The following is a 22,420-nucleotide window of genomic DNA, read 5'->3' on the forward strand; positions in this document are numbered from 1 at the left end:
GTCAATCTTTTTTCTAAATTTAAAAAAGGCAAACCATAAAATTTTGCATTATTTGAAGCATTTTCGTAACTGGTAGAATATGTCTACCACCAACGGCTGCGAAAATGAACTCCGAGCAAGGACTTTTATAGACACGGTGTGTTTATAAATACAGAACTCGATCTTACACATTATGGAATTAAGTGTGATAGATCTTAGAATCCCTATTAAAATATTATTTTAATTAATAAACATTTGATGCACACACACAAAAATATTTATGCTGCTTACATTCAATTATTACTGCATAATTAATTCGTATTCCTAATAGAATTATAACTTATCCGCTATCATTCAATGATATTTATTTTGACATTTAAATAGTTAAAAACAAAAATATTTAAACATACCGTAACATTTGGAGGGTTACGTACACCACTTCTGCTGAAATAAGCTCTGACGGCTCCAGAAACGGCCGAAACAAAAACATCATTAAAGCTGCACCGCATTACTTGTTTGATCCTCAAAACTTTAGAAAAACGAATGTTTTGTGACCAAGCTACCACTCTGTTCTGTGGCTTGTGTCGACGGTTGAAGAAATTATAGTCCCTTGGTTTGAAAATCAGCCATCCCAGAAATGTGAGAGGTGCCACAAACAAGGCGCGAAAGAGGTTAAGGAAGAAAGTGGCTGATCCGAATCGGGACTTCAGTCGAAGCAATTGTTGGTTGTCAGAAAGGTAGTTGCCCAATATGACTATCAATGTTATTGCATCACTGACGGCTTGATGTATTCTTACAATCAGAACCGTGTCTTTGCAACGACCGAAATCTTTAACAAGCCTGATCTCCCATAAAGGTCTGGATAGTGGCAAAGGTTGATTCATCAGATCGCTGATGTGTTCTTCCAAGTCCTTTGTAGAAACTATCTCTTTCTGTTCATCATAAATATGATTATCCAGTGAAAATTCTTCATCATCAACCCAACAATATCCACTACATACTGGGACCACTTTTTGCATAAATCTAGGAAAAGCTCGTTCACCGTACTCTGTGGTCTTATTTAAAACTCGCATTCGAACCATGTCTCTGAGTTTTGAAGAACTGAGGCCGGGATCTAGAAAGAAAAGACAATGAGCAATATGTAGATTGAAAGAAGAATCATGGAGCCATAGGGCTTCTGGTGGCTTCACGAAGTTTTCCGGTTCCAACCAGGAGGATCTTCTGTTCTGACGTTGTTCTTCTACATCCCCTATTCTAGCACTTCGTCTGTAGCCACAACAGCCGGCAAAGAAAATTCGCAGGCCCAGAGCTATGCCTAGGAACCACATGAGTGCAATGACTGTAGGAAAGCCCGTTAAAACAGATATGGCTGCAAATATGACGGACAGTAAGAAACTCCATGCGATGTTCTTATCTACTGGATGAGTTAACAACTTAATAGATGCATTCTGTAAATATCGCGGAGTTTTAACTTTTTTACAAGACGATTTTTGCGTTGGGGTGTTTGGTACTAGTTGATAACTAGCACTAGATTCGCAAATATTAGAAGTTTGTAATTCTGTCTTGTCTTGGGAATGCTCATTTCCCGTGCTTTCCATTATAATTTTGAAGCTAAGTTTTAGCTGAAGCTACTATAACTTAGCAAATGATTTTCTCTGAACGGCATTTTTATCAAGCTAAACTATAATTATGAAATATAACAAAATATGGCAGGCATTTTGTTCATTTGGTAAACAGCATTGCCACTGCCATTCAAATAAAAATAATGTCTTAAATAATTTTATTTATTGAAAATTAGCATGCAAGGTTAAGTAACAAAAGATTAAAGTAATGAAGTAAAATATGTAATTAAGTATGTAATAGATATACTCGTAGAAAGTTCCACTAGAACCTTCTGTGGTCGGATTGGCTTCATTATTATAATTACGTAAATTGAACAATTGCACCAGATTAATAATTTCTTCTTTCTTTAAAATTAGTTTACTTTTACTACTTTCGGTTATCTTTCTTTAAATTACATTTAATTTCTTTATAGTGAAATTTAAAGTAAAATAAAATTTACTTTTACACTGAACTTTGATTTTAAGGAAGGAAAAAAACAAAAATCTTAGATTTTGCATATAATATATATACTCGTAGATAGTTTCACTCGAGCCGTCTGTGGGCGGATTGGCTTCATTATTATAATTACGTAAATTAAATAATTGCATCAGATTAATAATTCATTATTTCTTTAAAATTAGTTTACATTTACTACTTTCGGTTACCTTTCTTTAAATTACATTTAATTTCTTTATAATGAAATTGAAAGCAAAATAAAATTTATTTTTACAGTGAACTTTGATTTTAAAACGAAGGAAAAAACAAAAATCTTAGATTTTTCTAAAATTTAGGGGTAAAAATAAATATGTGCATTTAGATATTTTTCTGCTTTATAATAATAAAAATATTCGTCATGTTTCAGAATATTTTGTTTCTGAAGTCACATGATTTCACTTTATAAGAGTTTGTAAGTCACACAGTTTTCCTTTCTCATATGTCACAAAAGATGCTGTTAAATGCTAGTTTTGATGTCACCACTTCATAATTTTGTATTAAACTCTTAACTGATGAAATCATCTGCATAGTTCCTTACAGTATTGATCGAAACACGTTGCCTTTTGAAATAATAAAAAATTGCTTTCCATTTTGTCACAGAAAAACTAATCGTTTTACTTCAAGACTCTTCAAGTTCATTCCATAAAACATTTGCGAGAACTGTAATCCTTGCTTGTAGTTTTATTGAGAGCATTTTACTCGCATTCGTAAATTTTTGATGACTGCCACTCACAAATTCGTTCCGTATCCATGGAAACAGAAAGCTTCAGCATCTTCTGCAGCTACATTCCTGAAATAAATTTAAAAATATTTTATCGAGAAACTATTGGGGTGAAAAAAGTGTAATCATAAAATGCAAAGACAAATTTTTCATTTCCTAGAAAATATTTTTTTTTTACTTTTTATTTAGTCATGGTTCTTAAATTTATGTATCATTTATTTCAATGTACGGAAATATTTTCTAATACTAAATTGCGATATCTTCATGATCTGAGATCTCATGCGTCCAAAAAAAATTATTCGCTTCTAGCCAAAGACGAAAATCCGCATTTTTAGCTATGTTCATTTATATTCCTTTTTTTGCAATATTTTAAAATGTTTTACACTGCATTAATGCCATATTCCATAAGAAGGATATATGAGAGTTATCTTCATTAACTCAAATTTTCTCAAAACCCATGTGTGTCAAGCATTTAAAAGCGATTTTCTCGAGGCAGCTGTTTTACAGATTCCTGATTTTAGTTTGCAAGTAATGATATCATTGCAGATTACTGAGTTATTAAATTAAGATTATTAAATTAAGATTAGGAGTGGAGGAATTCTTCACGTATTTTTCTAATCGGATTAACACAACCGACAACGCTTTCGATTTATATAGAAAGCCTAGGTACTAACTGTTGAACACGTTCCTTTTAAAGCAGAATATAACAAGAAGCCTTCATAACGGGAATAGCACGGCAAATTAACGGTTAAATATGGTGTTATCTAATTGGCAATCGAAATTAAAGACTTGAAATTTTACAACAAGAAATTCTATTCGCAATGTTCAGAGCAAATAAAGAAAATGATAACAACACTACAATGAATAATAATAATAAAAAACATAAGAATCCTACTTTTAGAATAATGACAGTTTCTGCTTTATTTCTGAAGTATAACATAATCTAATTGAAAAACAATTATCTAGTTTTCGTATAGAAGGGTCTGTTATAGGTATAATATTTCACAACTACTCAGTCTATTTTATTCAAACTAAAAAACTAAATTGGATATGTTTCCTTATGTGAAATGAAATATTTATATTTTTAAAAGAAGAAGCAATGTGTATATAATGCTATCAAATACAAATGCTTATTTCCTTTATCATAACACTAAATCTAAGAAAACTCATGATTCATCAAATTTTAACTATTACTGTATCTCTTAAAAGATTATCACTTCAGGCATTATTTAAACAAGCACATATAAAATAAACCAAGTAAAATTTATTAAAGCTGCAATACAGGTTTTATAAACCAAAGTAATAACAGATGTAAATTTACGATTTGCAAGTGGTGAAGGAAAGAGAATAATTTGATTTACTCTAGAGATGAGCTAAAATCTAGACGATTACTTCTGAGTGAAAGGTAAGTAAAATTCAATTTTAATTCTTCTAATTCAAAGGTAAACTTTTCAGCGAAATTATGTAATGACAGGTGAAAAAGTACCACCGTCTCCTGCAGACATAAATTCTGAGAGCATGTTCTCTGTTTCTGTCTGAATGAATTAATACTACTAGTAGGTTTTCACATCATCTTTAAATTCTCTTTTTTATAATTCTGAATTAAGCAATTGAAGCGAAAGTAGAACAAGAAAATAAGAAGATACAAAAGAGCGAATTGTTAACAAAATAATAAAAAATTTACAAATTAACTTATTTCTTCTGATGTATTTTTGTGTATTTAAAAATATCTCACACATTTTGGCAAATACCTAAAGTTTAAATTTATGAATAAAAAACTCTTTAATTAATTTTTAACTATACATTATGCGAAGAAACACATTTGAAATATATTTAAAGTTTAATAATTTAATTCTAACTTTCCTTTATTAAAATAATCATAAAAAAGTGGCATTTGTAACAAACTGCTATATTTGACCAAGTAAAGCTTAGTAAAATTTTGTCACGTCTGAGGCTTTGGCTTAGTTTAAGTTCTCCTTAATTAAGTGAATTAAATGACAGACGCTTAATCCCGTTTGTTATTTACTTTACTCAAATTTCAGAGATACTTCGATGATTTAGTTTTCATCCAAAAGAGTGATATAAGTATTCGATGTATTTCGATGTATTAATACCAGAGCTATTTCCTGATCGGATGGTCGTTGGTGGCGGAAATCGTCGGAGGTTACGGTTCTCAGCATTGATCGTTTCATCGGTCAGGGTGGACCATTTCTCATCCGGGGTACTGAATCATTACCACCTCCCTCCTAGAGAGCAATTCACGAGAACTGAAATACTTTTTCTCTCGGGAAAAATCTTGTCTCCTATTGCGTTACGTGTTCATGTGTAATCTGTTTTATGTCCTCGTCTAGTGACTGTTATTAAAAGACACTGCTATTCTTTCAAGAAGTACAACTTCTAGCGCAAGCCTTCTTTTATACTTAGGTAATACTGACACGCTAATAAAATTGATCGATAAAATCGCATAATTAAGATCATGCAAAGAAACTGATATTAAAAACACGCTGGAAAAATGGTTTCATTACATGTAAAAATGTAATAAATGAAAATTTGTTTTTATGTGAAAATAGTTAATAGCCAAAAGAACAACTAGAAGAAACGAGATAATAAAACCGTAAGCATTATTTGTTGTCCCTCGTGTTTTTCTTTGGTTTTGCATTTTTAAAGAAATGGCATTACAGAACCATATACATTTTTATCCAAATTTTTGTTGCTTTTCCATCAAGCAACAGAAAGTAAAGAACATGGTGCAGCAATATGAAATTTAACATTTTTAATAAAATTAAATTATAATGCATTTGGTTAAATTTTGACTTCTTAACTGAAAGTAAAGAAGTTCGTCAGAAAACAACTTTTTCTCTTACTACAAGAAATTCTCGAAATACCAAAATTGGCTTCGATATGTTCTGCCAAAACTGTTAACCAAAAGTTGCTCTTAACCAGAACTTTGATATCTGTTGGTAAATTCGAGATAGTTTAAGAATGCTTATTAAAAACAACGAAATTAATTTACTTGAGGGAAGCAGGAAATAGCACACACATTTAGAAAGAGAAGCATGAACTGGCACACAGATGGAAAAAGACGACATAAAAATACATAAATTATATTTCCTGCCATTACCGCAAGTTACAATTAAATTCCAAAGCTTGCCCAAGATCTTTATGAGAACGTGACTTAGAGAATAAGAAGCTTTCAAAAATTAATGACAGATTATGAATAAATTATTAAATCGTCCAGAGTTATCGATAATTAAAGCACTAAGAGAACTTCCAGTAAAAATATATTTCATATCAGAAATTTTGAAAGTTTTCGCGTTTGAACGCATTCGTTTTTTCAGTTTCGATTAAATCAATTTTTGAAGCTGCAGACTGTAGAAGGAAATTAATTCCGTTCGAGATTTAAAAAGAAATAATGAAAACATTGAGCTTTAAAGAAAAAGCTGCAATTATTCGAATCATTTTAACCACTGTAGTATTCTAGTTCTGAATTTCGTAACAGAAGTGTGGCATTTAATGAAAATAGTTAACAGACAGTAACACTGCAACTGTAATATTTGCTAAAATGAAGAATAACTGTACAAAACAGTGCAATAAAATTATCCTAGCTCGTATCACATAAAAGATAGGCGGGATTACATGAGGTGGTTAATCTGCCAACGAAAAAAATAAATTAGCAATAAAAATTAAAACAATATAATTTTATAATAAATAAGACGATTCTATTTTTTGATATTTTGAAAGTTATCCTTTAATACTCATAACTGAGAATTTAGGTTAGTCCTCAAAATGTGAGCAAAAATAAGACACTTTGGTTTAGGTTTAATGAATTTCATATTTAAAACTTTTGGTCAAGAAATGTGTAGCAAACTTAGTAAGCTGTGACGTATTCTCATCGGAAATTGAAATTAGGATAAGCATCTAATAAAGAAAGTTATGATTAGAAATTTTACCTTTCAAGTTATTCGTAAGCTGCTCATTCATGCATTTGAAAGGTGAAAAGGAATGAAGTTATTTTCAGGAAATGTTCAAAAGTGTAAAATATGAAAAAAAACTTGGTTTATTCTTTCCATAAATAATAATTTAAAAATTCTTTTTTTTTGCGCTACTTCACATGCGCCTCGCAAAAACATTCAAATCGTACTGCAGATGGCATATGATATTGGGAAGAGAATTCTTACGTTTATTACAAATCTGAAAGAAACAATTAATTGGCATACATTGCACTATATCTAGAAATTCCAGCCAGGTTTGAATTGGTAAACTAGGCATTAACAACGAAACTGATGGAACTCATTATACACTCCATAAAATAATTATTTGGCTAATCGGGAAAGCAACGAAAACGCGTTGCTACGGAAGTGCGTAATATAATAAATGTAATAAATTCAAATTATAAGCCAAAATTAATTCATTTTAAAATCTTCAAAATCAAAATATAAAAATTCTCATATAAGGACTGGAAAACTTTTAAACGGAGTCATCCAAAAATATTTATTTACCTATCGATAGAAAATACTCTTCTTAATAGGAAACAAAATGAGCAGCTATGGAAAACATCAGCTTACTTAACTAGCCTATGTAGTAAAATACTTCAAGCCCGTGATTTTAGTTAAACAGCGCTTTTCTGACATGTGTAAAAGAAGTTTAAAAGACAAATAGAAAGTCCTTTACGTAAGTTTACCAACTGAGGAAAAGTTATTAAAAAAGATTATCGAAAGATGAAATAAATTGATAGAAAAATATAAATTTAGCATAACAGTTGCGTTCTTTGCCACATCTGGTGAAATAACTAAGTTATTAATCGAGTGATTCACCTCGAATAATAATTTCATTATTTAATTAATTGTGGCAAAGCGAGAAAGAACTCTGCACCTAGAGGTATAAAGTATTTTATGTTAATTAACAAATTATAACGATTTAAATTCCTGACTATAATTTCTCCTTCCCGTAGTTCTCATCAGAATGCAAATGAGTTGTTTGAGATTTAAGCTGAGGGTTTGAATGTTTTAGAGTTAGAACGTTTGTCAGCCCCGCCTGCAAGCTACGTTCTATCGCCAACTCCCCCAAAGAATATTCCAGCTTTAGCCATTCTGTTAAGCCAGCGCTAAAAACGCGCTGTCAACATATTTGAATTTAAATACACCCTTCCGTGTAATCTCCGACTATGTTACTTTAATCTGAATTTCAACTTAGGTTATTTTAAATTCCCTCAAGCGGCGGAGGCTATTTGTGCGCACAAGTGGTGCCTTCTGTTTCATTTAGAGATTTAATAAAAAAATTAAATTAACCTTCCAGGACTTTGTTATCTGAATTCAAACTGCAGCGATAACTCGCTTATTAGTTTACTAGCGTCTCAAGGACATTGGCGTAAGCTTCTACTTACCTAAAACACTACATTTGACACCCAGCTCCTTCAGGAATCATATCTGGCGATGGTGCCACTTTTAGCCTGCTTCTCCGAAAGACTCCAAGTTTCGACAACAGCAGTAAATTCAGTGGAAAGAATTTGGTACTTTTCGCCCACTACGCATGCATTTATGAAACCATCTAGTAGTTTTTATAGCAGAAGCCCAGTTTTGAATTTCATCGAAAAATTAGAAATCCACTTTTTTATACCGGGTTGTAGAATCCGATTACATTCCTGAGAACTCAGTTTGGTATATGCGGAGCCAAACCGTTTATTATTATGATTTAAAACGTTTACTATTATTTCTCTTTTTACATTTCTAACCAAAACTAATTGTTTGAGCATTTAAATTGAGAATTTTGAATGTTATAGAGTTAGAGCTTTTGGCAGCCTTGCTTGCCAAAAGTTATGATCTGTTGCCATTTCTGCCAGAGGATATTTCGGCTTTAGTCCTTTCGCCAGCCGACGTTAAAATCTCGCCATTAACATATTTAATGCAGTTTAAGTAGATCATTATGTGTAGTCTTCGACTACATTACTTGAATTTAAACTTTAAACTTTGAATAGTGAGTGGCGGAGATTATTTGTACGCACAAGTGGAGCCTTCTTTTTAATATATATACTTAATAAAAAACTTTATTTTAACCGTCTCAGGACTCTGTAATTTTAATTTAGACTGGAGCGATAACTCTCTTGCAGGTATAGCAGGGTTTGAAGAACATTGATTTAAGCATTCACTCAACTAGAATCCTACAATGGAAGCGGCGTATTCTTTGAAATTTTCCTAAAGGGAGCTTTTACCTATTCATACTGCGCACAGAAAACAAGAACATAAATTACGCCTCTTATCTTCTGAACTAAATTTGAACAATTGATTTAGTTTACAATAATAGCGTAAAACTACTGTTAAGTTAATATAGCGCCACTTATTGGATAGGGAGAGAAACTCTCATTTCGCCATCTGGATTCAGCTAAGCAACATGCCAGAGCATGTATTAGAACTGAATGTAGTTAATTCCTGTCAATAAATTAGTCAGTTCTTTTGCTCTACAGTCCACTCATTAGTTTAGAATCATAGCGCAACTGCAATCAAGTATTTCTCACGGATTATGCTTAACTATTGTAACTGCAAATGTATCTTGCATTTCTTTGTTTCATTTTATTATGATACGGATTTCAAACCGAATTTCTTTAATTACCTGAAATCTTAAAGTATCTTTTGAAAAGAGAAGTAACGAATGGGAATATTTTCGTTAAAATTTATTAAAATATTTTACACATTAAAAATATTTTACACAGCCGAGCATTCATACATATGTATATTATATAATTTTACAGAGAATGATGAACCATAATACCGACAAAAACAAATCTGAGAAGGTATTTTTAAATATTTTATTGATTTTAAACAAATTTTCCTGCTACGTTAGCTTAACTTTTGTTTAATCCTATGTCAATTAAATTGATTTACATTTTCAATATTTCTGAATGGTTAAAAATTGCTAAATGATTTTGGTCCTTTTACTTCAGTATATTGTCTTATATATGTAGATAAGCTTCTGTTTGTTTATAAAGCTTAAATAAAAAGTGAAATAAAGATAATACCCTGACAGAACAGAATCAAGCTTGACGCATCTGTAGCCAAATTAAATGTATTTTTAATAAAAACAGTAATTAATATGTAAAAAACGTATAGTACCTTGGTCTCATATTAAATGTTCTCAATAAATAAATATATATATAGTTAAATATGAATTATCCAGGACAAAAAGGGAAAAAAAAGCCTCAAATCTTCAGGTCTTTGTATTTCTAACTTCAGTTGAAGCTCGTTTTCGCAATTACTGTCAGCTCTTAACGGCCATTAAAGGAATTGTGGATCATCCTAGTCAATCACCTGCCATTGCTAAAACCTTCTCCAAGCGCTTTTTATTTAGCAGCTTATTTACAAAAATCTTTTGTTTCTCTGAAAAAAATTACTTGTGTAAGAAGAGATGTGACTTTAGAACTTATAATTTCTCAAAGAAGTCAAATTAAGTTTTAAAGCGCTTTTTTTTTTTTTTTTTTTTTTTTGGAAGATAATAGTTTTTTTTTTTTCTTTTCTTTTGAATAGTGATAAGTAAACTGTTACTGTCCTTTCTACGAGAAATAATTTTGACTCGAAATATAGCATAGTATTCTGAATAATCATTCACTTGCTGGGTAAAGATGGTTATGATAAAGTTCTAAAACGTTTCTGGAGCAATTTATATCATGTGATAATTTGCTGTATTCACTGGAAGGATGGGCTTTGCTTTCGAATTAATTCTGATTATTCTTAATGATAAGAATATTTTTTATCATTTTTCTATATTTATTATTATTTTCTATATTTATTATTATTTTCTATAATTTTCTATATTCATTATTATTTTCTATAATATCTATTTATGCTGAAAATAATACTTATTATACTTTTCATTAACCGCCCGGTGGCGAAGTGGCTAGCGCGTTGCGCAGCTGCACCACAGGTCCGAGGCCCGGGGATCGAACACCGGAAACATTATTACAGTTACTTTATTCGAACACCTTACTGTGTGATCCCCGGCCTTTGAGAGGATCGATAAAATGAGTACTAAGTTCGCTTGAGAACTAAACACCGGAGGCCTGCGGACAAGCTGACCACATGCCCAGGGCATATGCTGATGCACTTCGGCGCCCAAGGTGGAAAAAAAAAATTCGGGGCACTGCAGGCCGTGGCACACTGGGGCTGTTGTGCCACTGAGTTTAGTTTTTTAGTTCTTTTTATACTTTTGATTATAGGTAAATTCTGGCACTCAGGTCTATTTTGAAATCGAGTGAAGATAAATTTAAATTTATTTAAAAACCGTTCATCTTTTAAATCAATTTTCAGATACGTTTTGCTACCAACCAGCGGCTGAGCGGCAAAAGCCGCTAAACACTGGTAGTTTGATCCGGGGCTCGAGTCCCGACGAACGGGCTTCGCTGCATGGGCGTTTCATGGTTTTGGTCCATGTGTAAAGTGGATACGAGCCAGTTTCCTTTCAGTTTCCTTTCCAGTTTCCTCCACGGAGCATCTCTCCCATTAGTGCCTAAGGACGAAGAATATAATAAGTAAGTAAAAAGTGTGTTTAGCAGCATTTTTTGGTAACTTAAAAGTTTTATTTAAATAAGTTGGAGTATAGTACTATCAGTACTATCGAACAAAATAAAAATCTAGACATTAAGACGATTTTCTTTATTACTACAGCATGTATTTTATTATCCGTTTCCTCATAAGCAGTTCACATGTTAATTAAATGCTGATGTAACATAAAAATAATATATCGTCTTATATTTAAGTGATATAAAGCTCAAAACAATTCCCTGATCCTACATATTAATTTTGTTTTCAACAGCATGTTACTGTTTTGCGGACATCAAATATTAAAGATTAAAAAAATAGGGGTGCTTTCTTTTGCAGTGTTTTTCAAACTAATTACCTTTTCGGAACTTCTGATATAAATAGGAAACCCTTACATAAGCATTACAGATAATAATAAACTTTCCCATGATTATCCTATTCATGACTATTTTGCCGAACACTAGAGTCCCTTGAAAGCCTGATTGAAAAAGACTTGACTACAGAATCAAATGCTTAATGTATTTATTTTTGTACCCTTATGAGGTTTCATTTTAGATTTATTTAATCAGATTCTATTCTTGATTTACTCTGGCTTATCATTTTCTTAATTTCCGGCACTGAATCTTTCTCTTTTTTTTTTCCCCGACAGATTTAGATGACTTGATAAATAGCTGAATGAAATCTGTTTAAATGAAATTTGCTTTAAATTTTGCAGGGTGGTATTTGGTGAGAATTAAGTTAATTAATTTATATCTCCACGTTAGAAATTTCGAAATTTTTTTGATAATACCTATTAATAATACTTGCTCTGATTATAAATGACTTACTGTGTGATTGTCCATCCTACAGTTTACAGATATTACCAATATTATCCACTATTATTTAACCGAGAAGACTTTGATTACTGACTAAAGCTTAGTGATTGCTTTCATTTTGCTAAGTTTTTATTTACTAATAAACTAAGTTCAATAGCTGCTATAATTAAATGCCAGTGCTAAAAGCACGGCAGAAATTTCGCAAAGAGAAGAATAATTCATAAGTTAGAAGTTTAAAATCCTTAGCGAAATAAATGTTGCTTTTTCCAGAAAACGAATTATGTATTGGAGCTCAAGTGGTAGCCTTTTCAGGGCAGGGAAATTTTTAAAAGGAAAGGGTGCTTCTCTTTAAAATTTTCTGTATCTGTTTCTCTACAAGCCATTGGAAATGTATGTATTCATTAATTAAATAGGAAAAGTTATCTTCTCCATGCAAGCTTATAGGCTGTTAAACCTTTCTACTACGACTGCTTACTTGTATTCAGCTGGCATTAGGATGAAGGGGTTCTCACTGAGAAAGTAATCAATATCCATGCGATAAAGGTAGCAAAAATTTAGTACCCTGAGGTTATAAATGGGTCGGAGTCTTTGATATTTGTAACTGTAAAAAAAATCAGATGAGGCAAGTACATAATTAATTCTTTATCTATACATTCTTTTCTTCTGTAGAAAGTTGATATGATAACACATTTTTTCGTATTAAAAGAGAGCCTTGACTTTTTATTCCTTACACTTCTTAAACTAAAATTAAAGTTAATCGTCGGGTTACTTTTCATAATCACTTATTTCAACGCTAAGTTAGTTTTGTTAGCCGAATTTGCACATACCGATTTACATATGAGTTATGAATTAACTACATTTTGCCTTCTGAAGTTTACATAAGTTAGGTTAATCTCCAAAATGATTGAATTTTAAGGTTTTGCATTATCCTATACCTTTTCGGCTTCCACCAGAAGAAATCCTTCAATTTAGAATTGTAATTCAAATTTGCCACATCTGAGCGAAAGCGAGTGAAATTCAGGCAAATCTGAGTTTTGCAGGTTTAAGTTTAAAATACTGTGTTTTTGCTATTGATTATGATGCTGATGCCTAATGAGAATGATTCCTGTTTGAGAATGTGCTCGTTTACTTTGGAAATTGTCTCCTCGCTGGTAAATAACCTTAAATTTGAACGGCTTGAGGCGAAAATAAACTTTGAAGAGAATTACAATTTTAGCATAGTCTTCTTTGTTTTGACAGTTTAGAACTGCAATTTTTAGTTGGTTTAAACTAAGAACTTTTCATCTATTCACAAGTTAACTAAATCTTCTAGTTTTTTGTGTTTTATGTTAAATTAAGCCCCAAATCATACTTTAAAATTCTTTTACTTGCAATGGCCGTTCTGTATCAGAAGATAAGCTCTTCGATAAAAAATGTGAAAAGCGGAATTTAAGGTTAGAGCTGTAAGCTCATTATTAAGCTTTATAATTTTTAAGACTTTAAATAAGTCTAATCTATAAGAATAATGTAAAATATAAACCTATAAAATTATGCAAAAATTCCAATGACTAAAATAGTGTTGTTAAGAGCTAAACAACAGAAAGACACATCAGAGTATGAAGCTGAAAAATAGTTGGTAAACAAATAGTGGTGAGAGTTCCCATGTAGAGCCAAATAAAATTTTACGTAATTCGCTACACTTGGAAGATGTGGAAATTTATATTATATTTATTTCAAGCCCCGTGTAACTAATTAGACATTATTTAAAGCAAATATTTCAGTTATTATTTACTAATCTATATTTTGTTTATTTAACTTTAAATTAAGATCTATAAAGGTGAAAAATTCGTCATCAGAGTCAAAAGCTGCTCAACTAATAGCCGAATAAAAAACTGAGAAGGTAGAATATTTTCTAAGTTAAACAGACATATTTTAGCCAAATTACTTCTTATAAATTTAACCTGAGAGTTCCTTCTAATACTGCAAACAAAGAAATGGAGCAAGAAAATTCACGAAATTTGTTTGTTTCTATATGCTGAAAGCTTCCATTCAGGATGAAATATTTTTTTTAATTTATCAATTATTTACGTACTGCAACGTAATTTATGACTATCTGCTCATAAATAGTTATGGAGGGGACCCTAAATACATTTACCAGTAGTCATACATCTCTCATAACAGTGATGACAGAATAATTTTGACCAACTCCATTCGAAAGTTAAATGAAACATCTCCAAGAAAGGAATCCCTGGGTGGTCTCCTCCCAGCTCTTTTCGAGAAGATTTCCATACCAGTATTCGATATTGACCCAGACAGTGAAAAACGTTTCTGCCGCACTCGAGACTCGGGCTCAACCTCTCAATATAACAGCAGCATCCGTTCTTCTGTAGAGACCAAAGAGTTTGGAGAAGGAAACTAGCAAAAACCAACTGTGTCTTTCGCCAGAGTCGAACCATGGGTCTTCTAATTGCCAACAAGATGTGCTAACCTCCTGCATTACATAAACAATGACGGAAGAATACGACAATGTTTGCAAATTAACACAAAAAGTGGGGAGAAACCGGAGGTCTAGTACCATGAATTACGTCTAAAGACAACCATTTCTGAGCCATTTACCCAACTTCTATGAGCCACAATTTTGTTACAAATTTTCATTTACAGCAGTTTGTTTTACGAAGCACGACGATGGAAAAACATGTAGAAAATGACGATATTAAACCTTTTTCAGTTTCATATATATACCTCATAAATCTGAGCAAGATGGAGGTCTAACATGTTTCCCCTGTAAGATAAACAATTCTTCAGTATACGAAGAATAATACGAATGCATGTTACTGTAAAGTGAGGTACATTTCCAAAAAAAGTCTCATTCGAATTGTTATGCTTGCTGTATTTTTCTATTAGATGAAAAACGAAAAATATCTTGTACAGATAACCACGGATAGATACGAAGCAATCTAAGACCTTTCACTCACTTTTCTCGACTTAGAATGGATTTCCGATTCTAGGGTGAAAGATATATTTGAAGGATAAAGAGAGAGACTACAGATATCTGTGCCGAGTGATCTCAAATGCGGAAATGAAGATGAGGGATCAAAAAAATCCTAAATGGAATACCTTCTTTCTTCTGAAGAAAGAAATGGAATAAGGAAAGGATTAAATTCTTCTGTGTCTGTTTACTGAAAGCATCTTCTCAGAGATTCTAGGAGTAACTCTTATTTCACTTTGCGTCCTCGAATTATTTGCGCAACGAACTAATGTTAGCAACTTTATCTAATGCATTTCTATCCTATCTATAGCATATATAAAACAAGTAGTTGTTTGTATATTCTATGAAAATATCGAAATTAATGACAGAACAAGGTCATAAATCTCTTGGTGAGTTTACAAGTTTCATTTTGACCTTCAACCTGTATGATAAAACTTAACTGCGTAACTGTTATTTTAGGTCGCATTGAATCTTAAATAAAATTATATCATTAAGAATACTAAGTACGAAAAATGATATACCATTGAGATGGTTATTAATTTCAAAACATTTATTCAAAATATACTTAATACCTTTATTAAAAATGATAAAGATATCTAGATAAACATGATATAGATTATACAACTAAAAATAATATTTCATAAGAACCTGATTCTTGAAAGTCCCGCAGGTTTGTTCTATAATAGCTGATGATTAACTCTTTTATTTTAACTCCATATTTTATCGGAAAGAAAATTTGATTTTCTTCGCATGTTATGGCAGTTTCATTTGCACATTTCTTTATGAGGTTCTTGTCTTTGACTATTGCTCATTTATCTGAGCCCACGAAATTCCTCGTGGCAAGGAGCGCAAGATACGTCTGTCGTTGGCAACAGCCTTGAGCACCATATAGGTGACAGACCGATTTAGCTGAGTTCGCCCCCAATTTTGATGTGGGAACGGTCCGAGGATCTCCCTTCCCTCTGCCTCTAACACCAACGTCTCGAGAGGACTTTCGGTTCGCCACATATTTAGAGTGTCCCCATGCCGCACGGTCACTATATATTTACAAACATCCATGTCTTCTCCGGGATTCGAACGCGGGCACTTCGGCCCGGCAGTCAGCGACGCTAACAACTATACCGGTTGGGCGGCCTTTATGAGGTAACCCTCTATGGAAGAGAGAATTGTTGTAATTATTATCTGCACATGGAAGTGTTTATTTAGTTAATGCTATTCGTGTGCTTTCATAAATATGGTTTATAGCACTTTAACACTATTATAGCAACACGCAGTACAAATTATTACAAGAGTACAAATTACTATTTGATTTAATTTTTACTGGCGAGAATATTTGATTTCCAAAATTCGCTTTTCAAAACAGGGAGCTGAAGATCGTCAATACCAAACTACTATATTAAGAGTCGAGATTTTAATTTCGGATTATTATTTTCTCATTTATTTCTGCCGTGAAAATCTCTGGCTTCTCCTCGATCAAACACTGGCTTTCGGTTCTTACGAAGCTCACGATTTTTCTTAGTGTTTCCAAATGCATTTTCCGAAGTATTCTCTATGTAATTGAATTAAATTAAATCTTCGAAACATAATTCTTTCACTCTACAAAATTCGCCTTTAATATTATGCTAAAGTTTCTTTTGAATTTAATAGAAATCAATTTTGTATTCTTTGCGAAACTTACTTCCCCTTTACAATTTGAGGAATTAAAAAATAAAACATCTTTAGATTTTCAAAATTTGCATGCGTTAACGAGACTAGATATTAATTGTAAAATCAAATTCTAAACTCAAATCTGATCGTGTGCAGTAACCTTTTTATTACTTTGCTGTTATTGTAACCTTTTTTTCCCCTAACGTTTCCTTCCATTTTTCATTTTACTCTCTGACTTTATAATTAGGTAAATGTTTAGTAGAGTTAGATAAATGGCTGGTTAAATACAATAGCGACCATGGAGGTGTGAAAGCATTGATTTAGTTTCTGGCCTGTCTAGACCTCAACATTTGCTAGCAAACATCGACATGATTGCCGACATAGTTTGATTTTGTGATAGTAGATTCTGACTGATTTAAAAGCTCATTTTTCTGTTGGGTAATTTGTTTTAAATTAATTTGCTTTAGTCAGGATTCATGAGTGAGAGCTATAAGCAGGATTTCGTCATACGGCTTGGTCAACATAACACGCTTTATTAATATATAGTTAACATTCTTTTGCATTATTATATCTAGTCACGTCAAATTAGGTCTTGCGTTATCCATCTGCAAGTAACGGCTCTTTGGCTCTTTCTTTACTCGCTACTATTCTTCCAGTTTTACCAAATATTAATTCTGATACTTAGCAGATTTTAATTATATGAACTTAAACTGCCTGCCATCTTAAAAGGGTTAGCACCTTTTAATATTAAACCCAATTAGTCATTAAAAGTGAATGTTCACCATGAGATTTAAAATGCAGTTGACAGTAACAGACATAACATCAGACCTCATAAACTAACTTCAATTCAGTGATAAATATTAATTTTAGTACATACATTAGATTACAATTTTTTCCAAAGTTTTAACAATTTTTAGCCCAAAGGACGTTAGCCCAGAAGGGCTATTAATTTCATTTTGGGCATTTTGCGTTGAAAACTTTAAGTGTCGGTTCACTTTTAAAATTGTTGCCACCAAATATTATCGCCCTGTGTTATATTTAAAGAAATTAAATAATGAAGAATCTGAATAAATGTATGTATATTTCTCGCAGTGTGATAAAACAACGGTACCTAGAGCCATCGAATGTTCCACCGAATATGGGCAACTGGAAAACCTAATTTGGAATTTGTTTTATTATCGATTTCATATTTTGTAACACTTCAACGAATTCTTTATTAAAATACTCGACGATTTCCAAGCGAAGAATGGCAAAACCGTATGATTAAAAAAAAAAATTATCTCCAACGCGCGAGACTGTGTATCGGAAATTCTAAATATATGCACATTAAAAAATTATTTTACAATATTGCTGTTTAACTGAATTTTATGGTTTAAGTGAAAAGAATATTTAATAAATAACCCAAAGGACCTTTTTTATCCTTTTGTAACTCACAAAAGGTTAAAAAAAACCTCCGTTTGGGCGTAATGTAAACAATGAAGTGTGTACAATGAAGTGTTAACTCCATGCTTTTATAATTTAATATTTTTTAAAATAAGGGTTAAAGAATATCTAATATCTTTTAAAAGTTTCTGAGATTTTGTATAATTATTATAAAAGAAACAAATTTTTTCAAAGTGTATTCTTCTAGCTGTTTAAGTTGTTTTTAATTCTTTTGTTTGTTTTATGTGCAGCGACGTGTGCCTGTGAATCGTTATTTGGTATCTGAAGCCAAATGCCCTTTCAGACACTCAAAAGCGTCTCTTATCCAACCTTATCGAAAAAAACGAAGCTGTAAATGTTCGACGAAAATCCGTCTCCTGTAGCAACCGCGACTCACAACACTTTCAGATAGTATTCACGGTCATTACCAAAAAATCCGTTACTGCTGTTAAGAGTTATGAATAAAGCACATATAAATCACTGGGAGTCGGAATGCATTAAACTGCTATGACAACTCCGTTAATAGGAGATATTTATGCTATATAAAACATGACAAAAATTCTGCAATATATATAAATTTTATAATATGTAAGTATTCAAAATATATTAATACATTACATAAAAAATTTGATTTTTTGTTTTACTTATAATGGTTATTTTAATTTTTCTTTTAGCATTTACAGAACTCTAATGCTACATTTATTGGATTTCTCGACATTTACTTATGTGAATTTCAATTTTTGGTCTTCGCGAAAAATTGATTCTAAATTTCATTCGTTATATATATATACATATACATATATATATTCTCACATAAAAGCAAAATTTCTTAAATAAATTTTCGATATTTATAAGACGTCTTTGATTATTATTTACTGCATATTCGTTTTGTACTCATACTTCTTCCGTTGACATTTTCGCTTTCTTTCTTACTAATTCCCACTATACTTTATCATGCATATCTTCACAATCATGTGAATGAAACTGTTAACATAATGGACTAAGTTTGCATAAAATAAAACTCGTTTGAGCTCTGAACAACACGGATGCGAAAGCTACTTGAAAATCCGTATATAAATTTGAAGTCACCGCTAGTTTAGCTACAAAGACCTATTAATGATTTATATATGAAACCCACAAATAATGATTAATTCATAATTTGAATCTCATAGAATGTTATATGCATTAGATATTTATTCTTATAATAAATTAAGCAATAGAAAATAGAATATGACCAAGAAATTATTAAATAAGATAAAATGCGTTTTATTATATATCGGATAGCGGAACCAATAGACACGGAACACCCAACAATTCAGCATACGCACAGCCTAACGGAGACTACAAGCGTGTTATTTGGTAAATTTGGTGGTCTTGTTGTGATTATTTGCGATCAATCAATACCTGAACTACTGGCCTTAATTTTTTTTCGAATGGCACATGAATCATACCTTTCAAACGCAAATTTATAGATTGTATTAAAGATGAGAAGATAACCGTTGTGATATAATTAAATGTGGCCATTATAATTTGGAATTTAAAAAATCTGGGAATGACAAAAGAAATGCAGAATGGTGAGGTAAAAGAGGAAACTTATATCACTTAACATTAAGATTTCGGATGCGTTAAAGCGAAAAAATTTACACAGCTTAACAATCACCACTATCGAGAATTATACATTTAAAGAAAGTATAATTAGGTTTATGAGATAGTTGGGCATTCAGTAATGATTTACTTTCCAAGACGGGTCATAGCGTAGCAATACAGTAGATTCTTAAGTGGAAACGGATTAAATGTATTGAAATATGCATATGATATAGGTTACTTTCTAATAAATACGGGAGTTGTAAATTAAATAGTGGAACTTAACCTTGAAACTAGCAGAAGGGGGGCATGCGAAAACAGAATATGGGAGTGGTGAGGTGGCGCTGTCATCGATGTGTAGAATGCAAAAAAACAGTCGATCTGCTTAGAGTAGTTGTTGTGTGGCGTTAAAGTGAGGAGTTTCGTTTCCATCGCTCTAAAGCTTGTTTTCAAAAGGTGATCAGCGGCCGTGGCTTAAAATCGAGGTTGCCCGTGGCAAAAATGCAACAGAATGCTATCGAGAATTAGTGGAAGCCTGTGGCATAAATGCTTTACCGTATAGGACAGTAGCGCGATGGGTTCAAGCATTTCGTTCGGGTCGGATTGAAACTGCGGATTTGCAACGCACGGGTCGGCCTCCATTCTTCAAGAGCAGATTGACATCCTGAGCGGTCTCCTTACCATAGACCGCCGATGGACTGTCCGAGAATTAACCTTAGAAGTTGGTCTGAGTCATCAAACGATGTGGCGCATCATGAAGAAATCTCTAAACATGAGGAAAATTGCTTCCCTCTGGGTTCCACATCGACTAACCGAAGTACAGAAATGGCACCGGTATGCACTGGCTGGCACCCACTTGGAGAGATACCGCAATGAAGGATTCGCATTTCTGCAGCATATTGTCGCCATTGATGAGACATGAGCACGAACCTATAAGCCTGAATTAAAGCGTCAATCAAATGAATGGCGTCACCAAGGTTCGCCACGTTCACAGAAACTTTGACAGGAACCCTGTCGGGTGAAGGTTATGCTGATTATGGCATACGACTGGGCCGGTGTGATTTTTACACGTGCTGTACCTGAAGGACAAACTGTCAACGCAGATTACTATTGCCGATTTCTACAGCACCATCTGCGTCCGGCTATGCGGCGCAAACGTCCACGTTTATTGCATAACAATCTCCCTATCGTATTGCATGACAACGCTCGTTGCCATGTCGCAAACAATGTCACTCTCCTTTTGCGATGGTGGCAAAGGGAAATCCTGGAACACCCTCCCTACTCACCCGACATGAGTCCTTGAGACTTCGATCTGTTTCCGAAGTTGAAGGAACCCCTCCGAAGTCACCGATTTCATGACGTTTCATCTGTACTCCATGCAGTAGGGCGCTCGGTCGCTCACATCAACAAACAACACCTTGCCACTGGTCTACAATGGCTTCCGACATTTGGCAAAAGGTTATAAGCTTTGCTGGTGATTACATAGAAGGAATGTAATGCAATTGTACTTGTAAGTTCATTAAAAATTGATTTATACCTATGTTGCCATTACTTAATTTACAGCCCTCGTATTTTTAGTCATTTTACATACCTGCAAAATTGTTGTAAGAAGAAATTCCTTTAAAGTTTCTCATTTTTAGAATCTATATATAGAATTAATTTTAGCAGTAAATAAATTTTACAAAGCCACATTTATCTCATTATGTAGATGAGATTCAATACCAGCATTGCCAGAATCCCCAGCCTAAAAGTGTTTGGATTTTAAAGTTTTAGTGCGTAGGTAAAAATGTATGAAATTTGGCCTTTATGAGACATCAAACACCAGTAGCGTCTTACGTCACCTGTATCAACACTGATTATGGAAAACAGCGCACTATAAATATTATGCATACTACTATTAGATATATAAAGTGACGTCTTTCTGTAGTAGGATGTGTGCGGTAATAAATGTAATATCTGATGACTATAATATATGATAAATCTGAGATTATATGCTTCTAAACAATTATAGGCTTAAGATTAATATGCTTCTAAACATTTTTGATAAGCCCAATTTTTTTACAATATCTCGATATTTTTAGACTTCACTGTCGTGAAAGCTTCGAATTCTTTTAAATTTGAAAATCTTTTACAGTATATTTCCTCAGAAGAAAATTCGCGTATAAGTACACCTCTGCAATCAAAACCGGCATTGCTTCAGAGTCACCTATTCTCAAGTAATACAAAAAACCGCCGTTTTGATAGTTTAAGTCATACATAAGAAAGCTAAGACTTCAAAATGAAAAACTAAGAATTTCAAGGACAATTCAGAATTTTTTTTAATTCTTTTGACATTTTCCCAAGTATTTCCTTATTCATATAAGACAGCCGCCCAAACGGGATAGTAGTTAGTGATTCTAACTACCGTATCGAAGGACCCGATGCAGTACCCTCGCCAAGACTCGAACCTGAAACCCTCGAATACGCGTGGCGTGTGCTACCGTTACAACACGCAGGCATGCAGAAAGGAGCGAGAGAATACCTTATATACTTCCGGTGCTTGTTAGGTGTTCAATCTGACCCTCTTTCCTGACCTTATATACTTCCCGTATTAAAAGGCGACTGGTGATTAGCGGACCCAGTCGCCAGATCCTGGTGGTGAAGAATCATCTTCCACCAC

The 22,420-nt window shown here is 32.8% G+C and overlaps 1 protein-coding gene across 4 annotated transcripts in view; it reads right to left on the bottom strand.

Annotated features, from left to right (window-relative positions):
- The window catches only part of LOC118203094 (uncharacterized), a 167,693-nt gene that overhangs the window by 81,529 nt on the left and 63,744 nt on the right, over window positions 1-22,420 (bottom strand). For 3 of the 4 annotated variants that reach the window (XM_085816732.1, XM_085816729.1, XM_085816731.1), the window contains exon 2: window positions 390-2,866. In XM_085816732.1, coding sequence (XP_085672858.1) covers window positions 390-1,577 — 1,188 coding nt within the window. In that variant the 5' untranslated portion in view covers window positions 1,578-2,866. Of the gene's footprint in view, window positions 1-389; window positions 2,867-11,112; window positions 11,294-22,420 lie in introns of all 4 variants that reach the window. The other variant, XM_085816730.1, reaches the window with a different exon arrangement.

This window comes from Stegodyphus dumicola, chromosome 5 (genome assembly GCF_044657685.1).
Source record: "Stegodyphus dumicola isolate Sdum_Otavi_A_Nest chromosome 5, ASM4465768v1".
In the NCBI taxonomy this organism is placed as follows: Eukaryota; Metazoa; Arthropoda; class Arachnida; order Araneae; family Eresidae; genus Stegodyphus; species Stegodyphus dumicola.